The 13,272-nt window shown below is 40.2% G+C and overlaps 1 protein-coding gene across 1 annotated transcript; it reads left to right on the top strand.

Annotated features, from left to right (window-relative positions):
* Window positions 1–2,381: 2,381 nt before the first annotated feature.
* Window positions 2,382–12,779, top strand: ca4a (carbonic anhydrase IV a). The gene is made up of 8 exons (XM_029448807.1): window positions 2,382–2,831; window positions 6,313–6,357; window positions 7,538–7,702; window positions 7,787–7,932; window positions 9,090–9,182; window positions 9,279–9,345; window positions 9,434–9,597; window positions 10,695–12,779. Exons 1-8 carry the CDS (start codon window positions 2,705–2,707, stop codon window positions 10,872–10,874), a joined length of 987 nt encoding a protein of 328 aa, XP_029304667.1. The 5' UTR covers window positions 2,382–2,704; the 3' UTR covers window positions 10,875–12,779.
* Window positions 12,780–13,272: the final 493 nt, after the last annotated feature.

Below are 13,272 nucleotides of genomic sequence, written 5' to 3' on the forward strand. Positions count from 1 at the left end.
AGTTACAAAGTGCTTTACAGAACACAATGAAATAGTATCCACAGTCGAGATAAAAACAACAAACGACAAACAACAAACATAGAACATAATAAAACCGAGTTCATAAAATAAACTGGTAACTGATGAAAGAGGGATAAAAACCAGACAAACAAATTATTTACTGTGTTTAAAAAAACAAAACCAAGAATAAAACTAACCTAAGTTCCTCAGGTAGGGGGTCCCACAGCTGCGGGGCTCCAGTGTAAAATGTCTTCCTTGTGTACGGAGTGTGGAGCAGTGGGAACCCGACCACAAATCAGTTTATAATTAGATTTTTATTCATTATGCATCCCATTCATAATACCATCTGTTGTTAATCATTTGTCGCCCTATCTCTCGCAGGAGCATGCCGAACAAAAAGTTTGGATGATCTGATGGTTTAATTGCAGCTATGGGCTACTCGAATATTTTGCAACCACAACATGAAAAATATAACTATTATTAATATGTTTTCCTCCATTAGTGGCAGGTTAGCAAAAGGCAAAGCAAGACAAGTTTATTTAAACAGCACATTTCAACAAGGCAATTCAAAGTGCCTTATATAAAACATGAAGACAAAGTGCAAAAGAAACACATTATGAAATTACATTTAAATACGGTTAAACCCCATGTGAATAGAGAAATATGATGCTTTGCTTTTTTTGTAAAGTAAATGACCAGCAGTATATAAAGTAGTTTAAATAAGCTCCATCCCGACCAGCTGCAACATTAAAATGCTGCCATATTGGCCCATGATGGACTTCCAAACTCACTGTGATGTCATGAAATCCTGCTCGTGCATCCATGTGGTAAACTGATTGAAGGTGAGCACAGAGAAACTCAGCATGAATGTGAAAACAACTTTCTAATGTCTCCGCACATCATTGTCCACAGTGAAGCTCAAACACCCAAGTCAAGTAACATGTTTCATTCAAGAGGGACTTTAAGTAAAGGATCTGGATACACTGGACACACAACCACTGCTTTCCCTCCGTTTGTCCACCAGATGGAGCTTTCCTATCGACGCTAATGCAAGGCTGTACTTTCAGCAAATCACATGACGAGATCTTTGCATAATCTCACAGTTATAGATTTCCTAACTTCTCCCTTTTCCCTGGTAAAGGCGGTGATGTTTGTCCCAATGAATCAGAGTAAAAGTAATTTCCTTTCCTACGAACAAGTGTAAGGGGTTTCAAATGAAACGTACATTTTAAGGCTTTACATAATGTTTGATTACCACACGCACGCACGCACGCACACACACACACACACACACACACACACACACACACATACACGCACACACATACACGCACGCACACACACACACACGCAACGCAAGCTGATTCATGTTTTTTTAGGAGGAACTTTTGTCAATGTCCCTCACTGTACTCACTCAGCATGATCAATAATTCAGGCTGAGGGTATTCTAGGGTTCCACCCGGTGAATGAAAATAAAGGTGACAGCTTTAACTTTTCTGTGGAAAAGTTGAAAGAAGATGGTGAGAGTTTTTTTGCAAAGCGTTGCACTGACTGGACAGGTTTTCATGGACAGGGTGAACTGGGCCGTAAAATAAAGCTTTTTAAAGATTTCACCTGAAATCCTCTTTTATATGTGTGAGGCTGTCAGGTGTGTGTGTGTGTGAGTGTGTGTGTGTGTGTGTGTGTGTGTGTGTGTGTGTGTGTGTGTTGTCTCGCTCAATCTCTCTCTGTTTAACTCATTAAACCTCACAGACCTGCCATTAGATTAATCAATAGAGACCATAGAACTTTATTTTGATATACTGTATATTCATTTAAATAATTATAATAATTTAAACATTTTCTTATATGTTTTAGGAAAATGTGTATGTGTGGTAGAAAGTAACTAAGTACATAAGAATAAGAATATTGAGAAAAAGCCTACAATTGTATGGTACTTGTATTTGAGTATTTCTATTTTCTAATACTACTTTATACTTCTACTCGACTACATTTCAGAGGGTAATATTCGTGTTTGTACTGCACTACATTTATCTGACAGCTGGGGTTACTTCTCAGATGAGTTAATTAAATACATATTGTTATTATTACTGTTTTCTGTGTACTTCTTGTGACTTTGACATTGTGTTTGTTTATATGGAAAAGATGAATAGCAATACTGTGTTAGGTTTTCTTTGAACATGATGCTTCACAATAATAAAAAAACTAAAAACAACAAATGTTCAGTGCAAGCCTTTTAATCGTGAAGGAGTATTTTATATAGTGTGCTACTTTAAACATCATTCAGCTTCAATAAAGATGTGAAACAAGCGGATACCGATCATATACAGTACTCATGGTGTGAAATACTATGATTTTTCTAACCTTTATTGAGGAAATAGGAGGTACTATATATAATATCCTTTCTCTCTGAGGGCCACCTTGACTTACATGTGGAGCCATGAGCTGCCTGCATTGATGATTAACTCCATCAGATTCCACGCAGGGCCAGGCGCACCTCTCAAATCTCCAGGAAGTGTTTCCAGCAACACCATGACAGTAAGTAATAATTGCATTATTAGATTTGGCTCCTGCACACCAGGAGCTGTGGGCCCCCTCTTATCAGAGGAGCGCTTTATTAGAGGCGATGCCCGAAGGGGGAGGGGCCACTCTTTCTTTTCCTGTCGGGGTATGGTGATAGATAAGTATAAGACCCCCTGCAAGAATGCGATCACATTGGCAAAAACAAGTCATTGTGTTGCTTTGCCTCGGTCGAGTCAGCGCCAACATGCAGCAGCTCATCCTGCCCGCTCTCCTGGCATCATTCTGGACACTGTGCACAGGAGCAGGAGGTGAGTGTGACTTCATTCATAGCTGGGAAATATGTTTATTTAGATGATTCCTCTTAGGTCAGGTGCTACATATACAGAAATTAACAAGGTAATTGGTTAATTATCAGTTATCTGAATTTCAGCCTGTCTTGTAATATGTATTTCTTATATTTCTGATCAAACTCAGTGAGATTGTTTTACGTCAAAGCATGCAAGTGATAGATTATTAATATCCGAATTAATCTAAGCTATTCAATTAACTAAACATGAGGTTATGAATACATCAGAATGAGACCAGCAAGTTGCTTTTTTACCAGTTTTTGCCCAACCGTGCCAGTCTTTTTATTCAATTAGAAAGTTGATATATTGCAGAGTCCCGACAATCTAAAATTACAGTAATCCAAAAATAGAATCAAAAAGATGTTCTGCTGAAAAACCGAGTTATCAAAGAGATGAAAGAGGGGCTCCCCCGCACCAACACAGCACCAAAACCGCCGTCGTGACGCACGCATACACCTGCCCTGTCCATCACACTGATGTGGCACCGCTCCGTGTGTCCGATGTGCTCATCTGCATCCTGCATGTTCACCACTGAGCTCCATGACATGACATGAGAGGATACATAGATCCTGTATCAGCTGAGCCAAAGACAAAAGCAGGCAGACCTGACCGAGTTGCTGAGATTCCCTCAGTCCGGACACCTCTCTCTCTGTCTCTCTGTATGTCTCTGTCGGTCTCTCTCTCTATCTTTCTCTATCTGTCTCTGTCTGTCTCTGTCGGTCTCTCTCTCTCTCTCTCTCTCTCTCTCTCTCTCTCTCTCTCTCTCTCTCTCTCTCTCTCCCCCCCCCCCCTCTCGTGTACCTGCTCAGCTCCACACTAAACCAATGACAGACGTTTGCGTCCTCGTTGCCGCAGAGAGACGCGTCAACCTGCACACGGCCAATGTCTCCAAATTCACAGCGGGGGATTGTGACTCGTTCATTTTACAGAAAAGGACCAGCGGTTTGGCACCAAGAGTAACTAATGGCTGGCTGGTGACTGAAGTCACAAAGCATTTTGGTCGGTTCCATTAATTATTTGTTATCGGTTAACAGATGCGCACAAGAAGAACATGTCACAATCTCTCCTGGTGCGTTTTCGTTCAAATTCCAAATATATTTTCAAATGTGACCAAATTATTCTTGGTAATTCATTTTGGAATGAATAGAGCAGAGAGTGAAACTGGCTTGATCGCAGCCCAAGTTTTTAATTCTTATAGGGACAATGCTAAACGCTTTTAATTTGATCAAAGTCTAGAGAATATTTAAATAATTGACCTGATCCTTGAGTTAAATAATAACAGTCAATATTTTTCTGACACAAAGTTGTATAGAAACTTTTTTAGATAAAGCACCAGTAAACTATTACTCAATGAGGTTCATTTGGGGTATTTGATGCGGTGCTCAGAGCGCTCATTCATGCGGTGTTGAGGAGGAGCCTCCTGTGCACCGCCACATGCACCGCCACATGCACCCTGAGTGGAATGGAGAGGAGAGGAGCACCTCTGAGAGGGAGAGCTGCAGCGCCTTGTCGGTGTATTTCATTGCAAAGCACAGACGCACAGAGCCCCAGTGGTTTAGTCCCAGTCTTCTGCAGGAGAGTTCTGTGGAAAATAAAATCGATAAGGACAGTCAAACTTTTTTCTTTCCAATTTATAGTGAATGAATTGGCAAAAAACTGAAAGAAAGTAGACTAGTGAATCTCCCTCATCTCGGAGTTGGAGAGCCGCTCTGACACATGAAGGATTGGCAGAGCATGGCAGAGTCTCAATCTCTCCTTTTCTTTTGAACCGTGTTTTTGTGTGAACTGTATGCAGCGTCTATTGCGCACAGTTTATGTCTGGCTCGCACAACACAATGACATGAAAAGATCCGTCTGTCTCCGCAGCGTGCATTCATTCACATTATTGTCGACGCGCGGGCAGACGTGGACTATATTTGTTTTCCTTACGTTGCCTTTTGTTGGCTTCGTGACAGTTTCCTCAGTTTGCTCTCTTGGCCGAGCTCTCAGATCCATTGAAATACATTCATATTGTTCATTTGCTCTGCGCCGCACGGATATCAGAGCCAGGAGCCGATTGGTCAATAATTGTGCGGACAGAAATCTGATTGGCTGAGATAAAAACAAGCAGTGTACGAGCCTTAAAAATAGATACCTACAGACAGTGATGGAGGGAGCATTCAAATTCATTACTTCAATAAAACACTCATTTACAAGTTAAAGCGCTGAATTGAAAATATTAGTTTTTCAGTTAGGCCTCTAATTATAAAAAGATTGTTCATAGTGCTGTAGTTTGTGGAGGTGAAACTAAATTGAACTACTTTACTGTCAGAATCTATAGTGTCTTCATGTGTTTTGTATGAACAATCTTGGTTAAGTAACTTTTAACTATAGCTGCTGAGCTTTATTATCAGTTATGAGATGTATTAGGTACATATTATTTTGTAGGACTCACACAGAGCCAGTGTTGGAAGAAGAACTGTTTTACTTTTACTACTTAAGTATAAATATTAGTATGAACAGTAATACCACAGTAGAAAAATAATCTGTCAAGTAAAAGTCATGCATTAAAGTAAATGTACAAAATTATTAGAATCCAAATATACCCAAAGTACCAAAAGTCAAATACTCATTATGCATAATAGCACATTTCATAACAATGAATATTATATTATTGGATTTGTCTTATTAATTAATTAATGTGGTTATTGATTTAATCTTGCAGCTGGTAAAAGAGGAGCTAATATGATTTATTTTAATAACTCTACATAGTGGTAGGTAGCTTACGAATCCCCCTCCCTGGGGGTGTTATTGGTATAATAATATCATAATTTTTGTATTGATTATATTTTGTATTGTTTATTTGAATCTTCTTTTTATACATATTTGATTCGTGTGATAGCTGCAGATATTTGTTTCCGAGTACAGGGTGGAAATATACAAACCAATTGTGAAATATTAATAATAAACGTGTGATAATGGGACCTCGCTGATGCAAGAGATTGGCTCTGTGTTTATTCTGATAGCACAGAAAGATAACGCACAAACAGCAACTTTTCTGTGAATAGGAAGACAATTCCTGTGTATTAGGGGTTTTTGTATGGCCGGTAAAAACAGCTGACTTAAACCAATAAGAGAACAATTCAGTGTTTGCAGTAAGGAGGAACAAATAAACTATACATAAAAGGACACTATATTTGACATTTGGAAATACACATCAAATCTAGCTGGACAGAATATGTTTAGAAAAAACATCCCAATCACAATAGCCTGAGGCCTGCTGGTGTCAGTCAGAGGTTAACAGTGCAGGCTGACTAACAATGTGTGTGTGTGTGTGTGTGTGTGTGTGTGTGTGTGTGTGTGTGTGTGTGTGTGTGTGTGTGTGTGTGTGTGTGTGTGTGTGTCTCAAGTCAGACAAGTTTTTTGCTTTGACAAATTTAAATTTAAATGTTCTGTGTTTCAGATTGGTGCTATCAGTCCCAGTTCAGCTGTGATCATCAGTGCAATGGTAAACCTTTTTAAATACAAAAAGTCTAACATTGTTTGTTTATAATAAGAACTTTATTTATATGGTACTTTTTAAAAGCGAATTAAAAATGCATCAAATAGGACATGAAACCAACAGAAGTAGATGCAATAAAATACAAACAGGTTAAGATTAAAGTAAAGAGAAAAATGTAACAAATTACATTTAAAAAAGGAAACAATGCAGTGATAAAACAATTTAAGTTTGGACAGATTGTACTGACTCATCACTTGTGATGTAATAAAAAACATGAACTACTTCCAAGTGCTTTGCAAATTTCTCATTTACTTGCAATGAAATGTACGAGTGACACAACGTTTTGGTCCTTAGGCCTCATCAGTGGGCCACTAATACATTTCATTGCACATTAACGACAGTGTGCGGGAATACCCTCAAGTAATTGAGAGTGTGCATCAGCCTGCAAAGTCAAGTGCACAGTCAAGTGCTTTGCAAATGAAAACGATAGAATTTAGTAGGAGGCTGGATCGGACAACTGGGTTCACATGTCAATCTAAATGTGAAGACATTTGACTAACTGAAGAATCTGAAGCTATGATAATAACTTGTGATTTATTGGAGTCTAAGTGAAGGAAGTTGATATGTTGCATTTCAAATATTTGATCTAAAGGTAACATGGAGATGGAGGAGACTGATCCCTGTGGTACATGCATTCAATGAAGTAGTGGAGGATTTGCAGTCCCTTTAGTCACACAAGGAGTCCTGTTAAAAAGATAGGAATATAAATCTATCAGACACATTACTTGATATGCTTACACAATGCTTAAGACGTTCAATTAAAATCAATAAGTCATCTGTATCAAAAGCAGCAGTAAGATCTAAAATCAATGAAACACATGTCCCCTGTCAGCTGCTAAAAGAAGATCATTACAAACCCTGAGAAGTGTTTAAAGGGACAGTCCACCACAAATTTAAAAATACATATTTTTGCCCTTGGCTGGTGCTCACTCATTGGGTCATGATTTCTGGAAAGAGACATTGCTGTTGAGTTTTTCAAATGTATTTTTGTTAGTGATTTGAGCACCGCAAGCCAATGTGCCATCTAGTTCCATTATATTGGAGAGCACAACAGCTATTACTTAAAATATGTATTTTTGATTTTGAGGTGAACTTCCCCTTTAACTTAGGTGTTTTCTTGTTTTAGCGCCAGACAAGTGGAACCACGCCCACAGCGACTGTGAAGGAAAATACCAGTCGCCCATCAACATCGTCACCAGAAAGACTTCGAAAGACGAGCGACTGACTCCTTTTCAGTTCGACAACTACCAGCAGACCTTCAGAGGCACAATCAAGAACAATGGCCACTCGGGTGAGCACATTGTCCATCAGATAGCCATCAGTGCTCTGAAGCTGTAATGTGACATCTTAATGCTGTGGTGTGTGTCCATTACAGTCCAGGTTGGAGTTCCTCACCTGAGCACCGTCTCAGATGGAGGCCTGCCGACCAGCTACAAGGCGGTGCAGTTCCACCTGCACTGGGGCGACAACGGAGGACCCGGCTCAGAACACACCATTGATGGGGAGCAGTATCCCATGGAGGTACCTTCCACTTCCTATACAAATCACAAACAGCCTACTTTTAGTTATTAACTAAATCCGTTAAAGGTTTGCTCACACAGCTGGAAACTCAGAAGGAGAACAAATTGAACTTTTCTCTATGACTTGAACTTTTCAGATATGTGTGTGAATATACTGTACTGTTCATGGGTGAGGCTGATGATATTCTATATTTTACCTGCTAACTTTTTATTAGTCCGTCTTTCAAGACCTCCCGACCTCCCTACCTGCCTGTGGCTCCCAGCCTCAAGCCCATTCATTCCTACTCAAGACATAAATCTAAAAACAGGCTACAAATAAATAGTGTATTTTCTTGGGAGCTATTTTCTGCCACAGATTCAGTGTGTTAGTGAGTATTTATGGCAATAGGATGGTGTATGAAGGGTTGACTCATGCTGAAGGAACGTATCACAAAGTGAAATGATGTGAATCACTGATCTTTGAAACAATGGAGCTCTATGGCACGGATGAATAAGATATATCAGGTTTTGGATACGCAGACATGTTAGTTTGATCAATTCATTGTTGGCTTTGGTCTTTAATGCAATTTGTCGACAATATATAATATCACCAGACTAATTCAAATGGTCAAACATACTGATTGAGCCTTTGATAAACAGCTGGTTCACTTGAACTGATATGTTAAGTGTTTTATTGTAAACTTTGCAACCTCTATAAACTGAAGGCTGTAGCCACACTGTAAAACAGGGGCGTCTAAACTAGGCCCGCGGGCTAACTGCGGCCCGTAGTCTATTTTTAATTGGCCCGCAGCAAATTCTAAAAGTATAATGGAATAAGGAATAGAAACTTGCGCTTGAATGTTTTGTACGTCTTAGTTCTAACACAGAAACACAGTTTTGACTTGTCAGCTAACTTAAAACATCACGTATCAGATAAAACGTGTGATTTAGATTTGTACTGGATTGCATGTAATGAGAGCACAGATGTGACAGACAGGATCACCATCCTGACTATGAAGCAATCTGATGCTTCGGGACTTGATTTTTTATTTTTAGGCAATATACCTCACCTCGAGTGAGTGGCCCAGCCCTTCGTATACTTTTCTGTATGTGGCCCTCAGTGAAAAAAGTTTGGACACCCCTGCTGTAAGACAAAAGTCAGTAATATTTTCTCAACAGCTGCACATTGTACACATGAAGCACCATTACACTGATCTGATAACAGCCCTATCAGACCCAGAGGGAGTTGCAGTCCTCGGGTTCTTCTACGAGGTAACCATTTTGATCCCTGTATCATTGAGATTTATTACAGAACAGACCTGATGTTGGAATGACACAATGCTGAAATGTGTATATTTCCATTCTCAGAGGTCCAATAGTGCAAACCGAAAGTATGACCCCATCATCAACGCTCTGCAAAGCATCAAAGCTACAAGTAAGTAGTGAAATTCAACATAAGTAAGTGAAAACATGGCTGCACAGCAGTGTTGCTATCGTTTCATTTGTGGCTTTTCTGTTTTCAGATGGAAATACTTCTCTAATTCCCATGTCCCTGGCACAACTAATCCCAGCTGAGCAGAATCTGACCACTTATTACCGCTACAAGGGCTCTCTGACCACCCCAGGGTGCACTGAGGCTGTGATCTGGACTTTGTTTGAGAATCCCATCCCTCTGAGCATGGCACAGGTTAGGATCAAACACAAGATAGTGTAAAGGAATGCAAGCGGATTTTGTTTTAGCTTTAACAAAAACAACCTGTCTTTAGGTACAGTTCTGACTCAGCAGCCATTATACAGTTTCCCTGAACAGAGGGAGGAGAAGTATTCGGATCCTGTACCTAGTTAAAGTACAGATACAACAATCTAAACACACTTTAAATAAAAACAAAGTTTGTTAAGTTGTATTCTATAACTCTTTTGTGGCGCTCTGACGGGTCAGTGGAACGTTTTCAGATTCATTCATTTAAATGATCATGATTTAAAAACAACAATTTCTTTTATAAAAGGTTTCATAGTTTAACAAATAATTAAAACATCTATAATAGTTCATAGATTACATTCTAATCTAACAAATCGATAACTCTTAGGATATGCAAATATACTGAATACATGTCCAATATACAAGACATTGTGTTGTTTCACATAACAACTAAGTGACTATGATAGTGTAAAGAACAGGCTGCGTTAAAGGGACATACATAGGGGGTCCCCGGTATATACTTTACCTTGTAAGAAAATAAGATAATTGAGAACCTCTGCTATAACCTTTGTTAGTTTTCTATACATTCTTTGTGAAATACCAGGTTATTTGACCTCTTTGTGCCTCTGTTGGAGAACTTGAAAGGGGAATGTGATGGAATTTGGTGGAACTCATAGACATCTGAAAAGTGACAAGGGGCCCCAACAAGACACTGCTCTTTTGTAAGCGGTCACATACCAAAACGTTGGGGAACCACTGGTTAACAATGTATGGTATTTCATATGTGTTCTTTTATACATTCTTAATCTGTAAAATAACTTGTAATTATAGCTGTCAGATAAATGCACTAGAGTGAAAAGTGCAAAAGTATAAAGTAGCATAAAATGGAAATACCCAAATAAAGTACAAGAACTTCAATATCACAGTGCATAAGTAAATGTATTTAGTTCTGTACCACCTATGTTCCTGAATGTGCATGTTTAGATAAAAACACTTCATTCACAGACTGAGTCCGCTCACACACGATGATGATCTCTTTCCAGATACTGGATCCTAACATTTGTGTTTATCTTCTGTTCCTCCAGCTGCGGGTGTTCTCCGAGCTCAAGTTCCACGACGAAAAGCAGATGGTGGGGACCTTCAGACCGGTCCAGCCCCTGAACGGTCGGCAGGTGTTCCGGTCGGGAGGTGCAGTGATCCTGGCCAGCTCCGTCCTCCTCATGGCCGCCATTGCCACGGCCTTGGGTCTGTCCCAACCCAACTAGAGGGAGGCATCCCGTGCTGCACTGCGACATCCATGAACACAATAAGTTCTGTATCACTCCTTAGCTGAACCCTGGTTTATAACTTCCTCATCGCATGGTTGCTAAGATGTTCAACCACGTCGTAGTGCAGGCATGACTCACAGTTTTCCGCCCTTACAACACAAATGACAAAGGCGTTTGAGGAACGTCTTATGAATGGTGCTGTAAGGGTTCGATTAGCATTCATGCATGTGCAGTGAAGTCTTATTTCAGCATTATGAATGTGCCATAAAACAGATTACCAACCACTCAAGATATGAACTAAATTCAAACTCAACACCAGATCACTCACTCATGCCCTCATTTTTCACTGCGTCATCCTACACAGCATAGACTCGCACACTCGTTACCCTCCAATGTCCAATGTCAGGTAAATTTAGTCTCTGCTTCATGCTAATGCGAGTCGCTGATGATGTGCCAATGTCAGCCCCGTGACCTGCACGTGATGTGCAGTTCTCAATGGGGCGTGTGAACGGCATGGAGCTATTAATAGCAGAACTGAGTTGAATAAACACGCTCCATTTCAAAGCCAGCGGTCAAAGGAGTCAGCAGTTTGGCTTTCTTTCAAAGTCCAGGAGCACACAGCGCGGCCGTCAGGTGAACCCCAGGCAGCCACTCAGTCAGCAGTTGGCCTGGGAAGGGGGGGGGTTGTGGTGTGAGGTCTTGCCTTTCTCCGAATCCAGTGTCATGAGCAGAGCTGCAGTCTATCTTGTTCAAGAGTCAGAGGCCCTGTTCACACCTGGCATTAACATGCACACGTCGTGGTCAGCTCACACCAACGACAGCATCAAGAAGCATGACACACGCATGGTATTACATCCTTGCACGTGCCACTTCTCGCATGTTTTTCCGTGAAAACCGCGATCTAACGACTTTAAAAGTTGTGTAGAGTTAACTTGTCTTAAAAGAATGTGGTCTGAGCGATTGGATCTCAAAGCGTCCTCATTGCATGTTGGGTACATTCACACCTGTACTTAAAGCTGTTTACTTATCACTGGATCACCCAAAATGCATGTTAAGGCCAGGTGTAAACAGGGCCTTTACTGAACCCTGAGACAAAGATGAAGCTGCAGAGATGCTAATGCTAATAAAGTGAGGGACAGCCTGGTTTCAGAGAGAGGGGGGGAGCATCTGCAGCACCAGGAGACAGCAACACTTTTGAGAATCAACCTGCATCTAAACTCTTCTTTTTAAACCAACATCATTATTTTCATGCATCTCAAACACTTGCATGACTCTGCATGTCTGATGTCCCAGATGTTCATAATGAGCTGCGTGTACATGGCTGCTGGAGAAAAGCTGCGCACGCACAAAACCGTGCTTGACAAATTCATAAACACACCTCAGGCACTCCATTTCACATTTTTGACCCATGAAGTTCAGTGAGCTTATCTTAAAGAACATGTGACTGTGTTCATGGCTTGTATTACAGGGTCTCAGATGCACTGAATGTTATTGACTGTGAATTACACCCCACTGAGTTCTCACTCATTTATTCAGGAGGACTCGTCTAGTGAGAGATCTGTGCAATTTTCCAGCAAGAATTTATTGAGCAAGGAATCTGTATATTTTCCATTGTTTCATAAGGCATCAAGTTATCTTACTATGCTGTGTCATTGTACGCAGTATGTATTTATGTACTGAATGTGTATATTGATATGAGATGCACAGTTATTGTTATTTATGTATTGCAAAGTTTATATATGAATGCAAACCCATATATGAAGCATCAACTTGTCCATGACCAATCGAGTTTACTTATGATGTCCAAGTGTATGAGATTGTAAGGTTGTAATGCTTGACAGTGTCATAAATAATATGGAGAATGTGTTCCGACTGAACAAAATAATAAAATACTTACATGCCTTTTTAATGACTGTCTCTTCTGCTTGCTCGGGAACAATTCAAGCTATTTGAACCGGTGATCAAAACAGTATTTAGCCTCAGTGTCAGCCCCGCATCTCTGCACAGTGGAAACTGATACCAGAACACACTCTCTCTGCTCTGTTGTTTGTCTGCCGGCTCAGACACACAGACAAGCTTCTCACTTTTCCCGTCCGATTCCCCTTCGGTCTGTCAGAAAAGTCTGAGGGCGCTCAATCCTTTAATTCTTTTCTAATTGTCTTGTCCTTGATCTTATAGAGGTCACTTACACACACACACATAGCTGAGTAGGAGAGTCTCATACACAGCTCACTGTGAAAGCTACACAAACACGTTAAAATCTATAAGAAAACACACAGCTTTCTTTTTCTTACCAGCCATTGCAGGTGCTTTTTCAAACTTTATCTCCTTTCAGGCTATTTTATGTCCCCCTACCCCCTTCTTTTGCTTTTCCCTTCCAGTCATTAAGGAATCA

Source organism: Cottoperca gobio, chromosome 14, assembly GCF_900634415.1.
Source record: "Cottoperca gobio chromosome 14, fCotGob3.1, whole genome shotgun sequence".
NCBI classification, from domain to species: Eukaryota; Metazoa; Chordata; class Actinopteri; order Perciformes; family Bovichtidae; genus Cottoperca; species Cottoperca gobio.

Coding starts and splice junctions, on each gene's coding strand:
- ca4a (XM_029448807.1), top strand. CDS start 2,705: ATGCGATCACATTGGCAAAAACAAGTCATTGTGTTGCTTTGCCTCGGT. Junction 6,358..7,537: donor CTGTGATCATCAGTGCAATG/GTAAACCTTTTT, acceptor TTCTTGTTTTAG/CGCCAGACAAGTGGAACCAC. Junction 9,346..9,433: donor GCAAAGCATCAAAGCTACAA/GTAAGTAGTGAA, acceptor TTCTGTTTTCAG/ATGGAAATACTTCTCTAATT.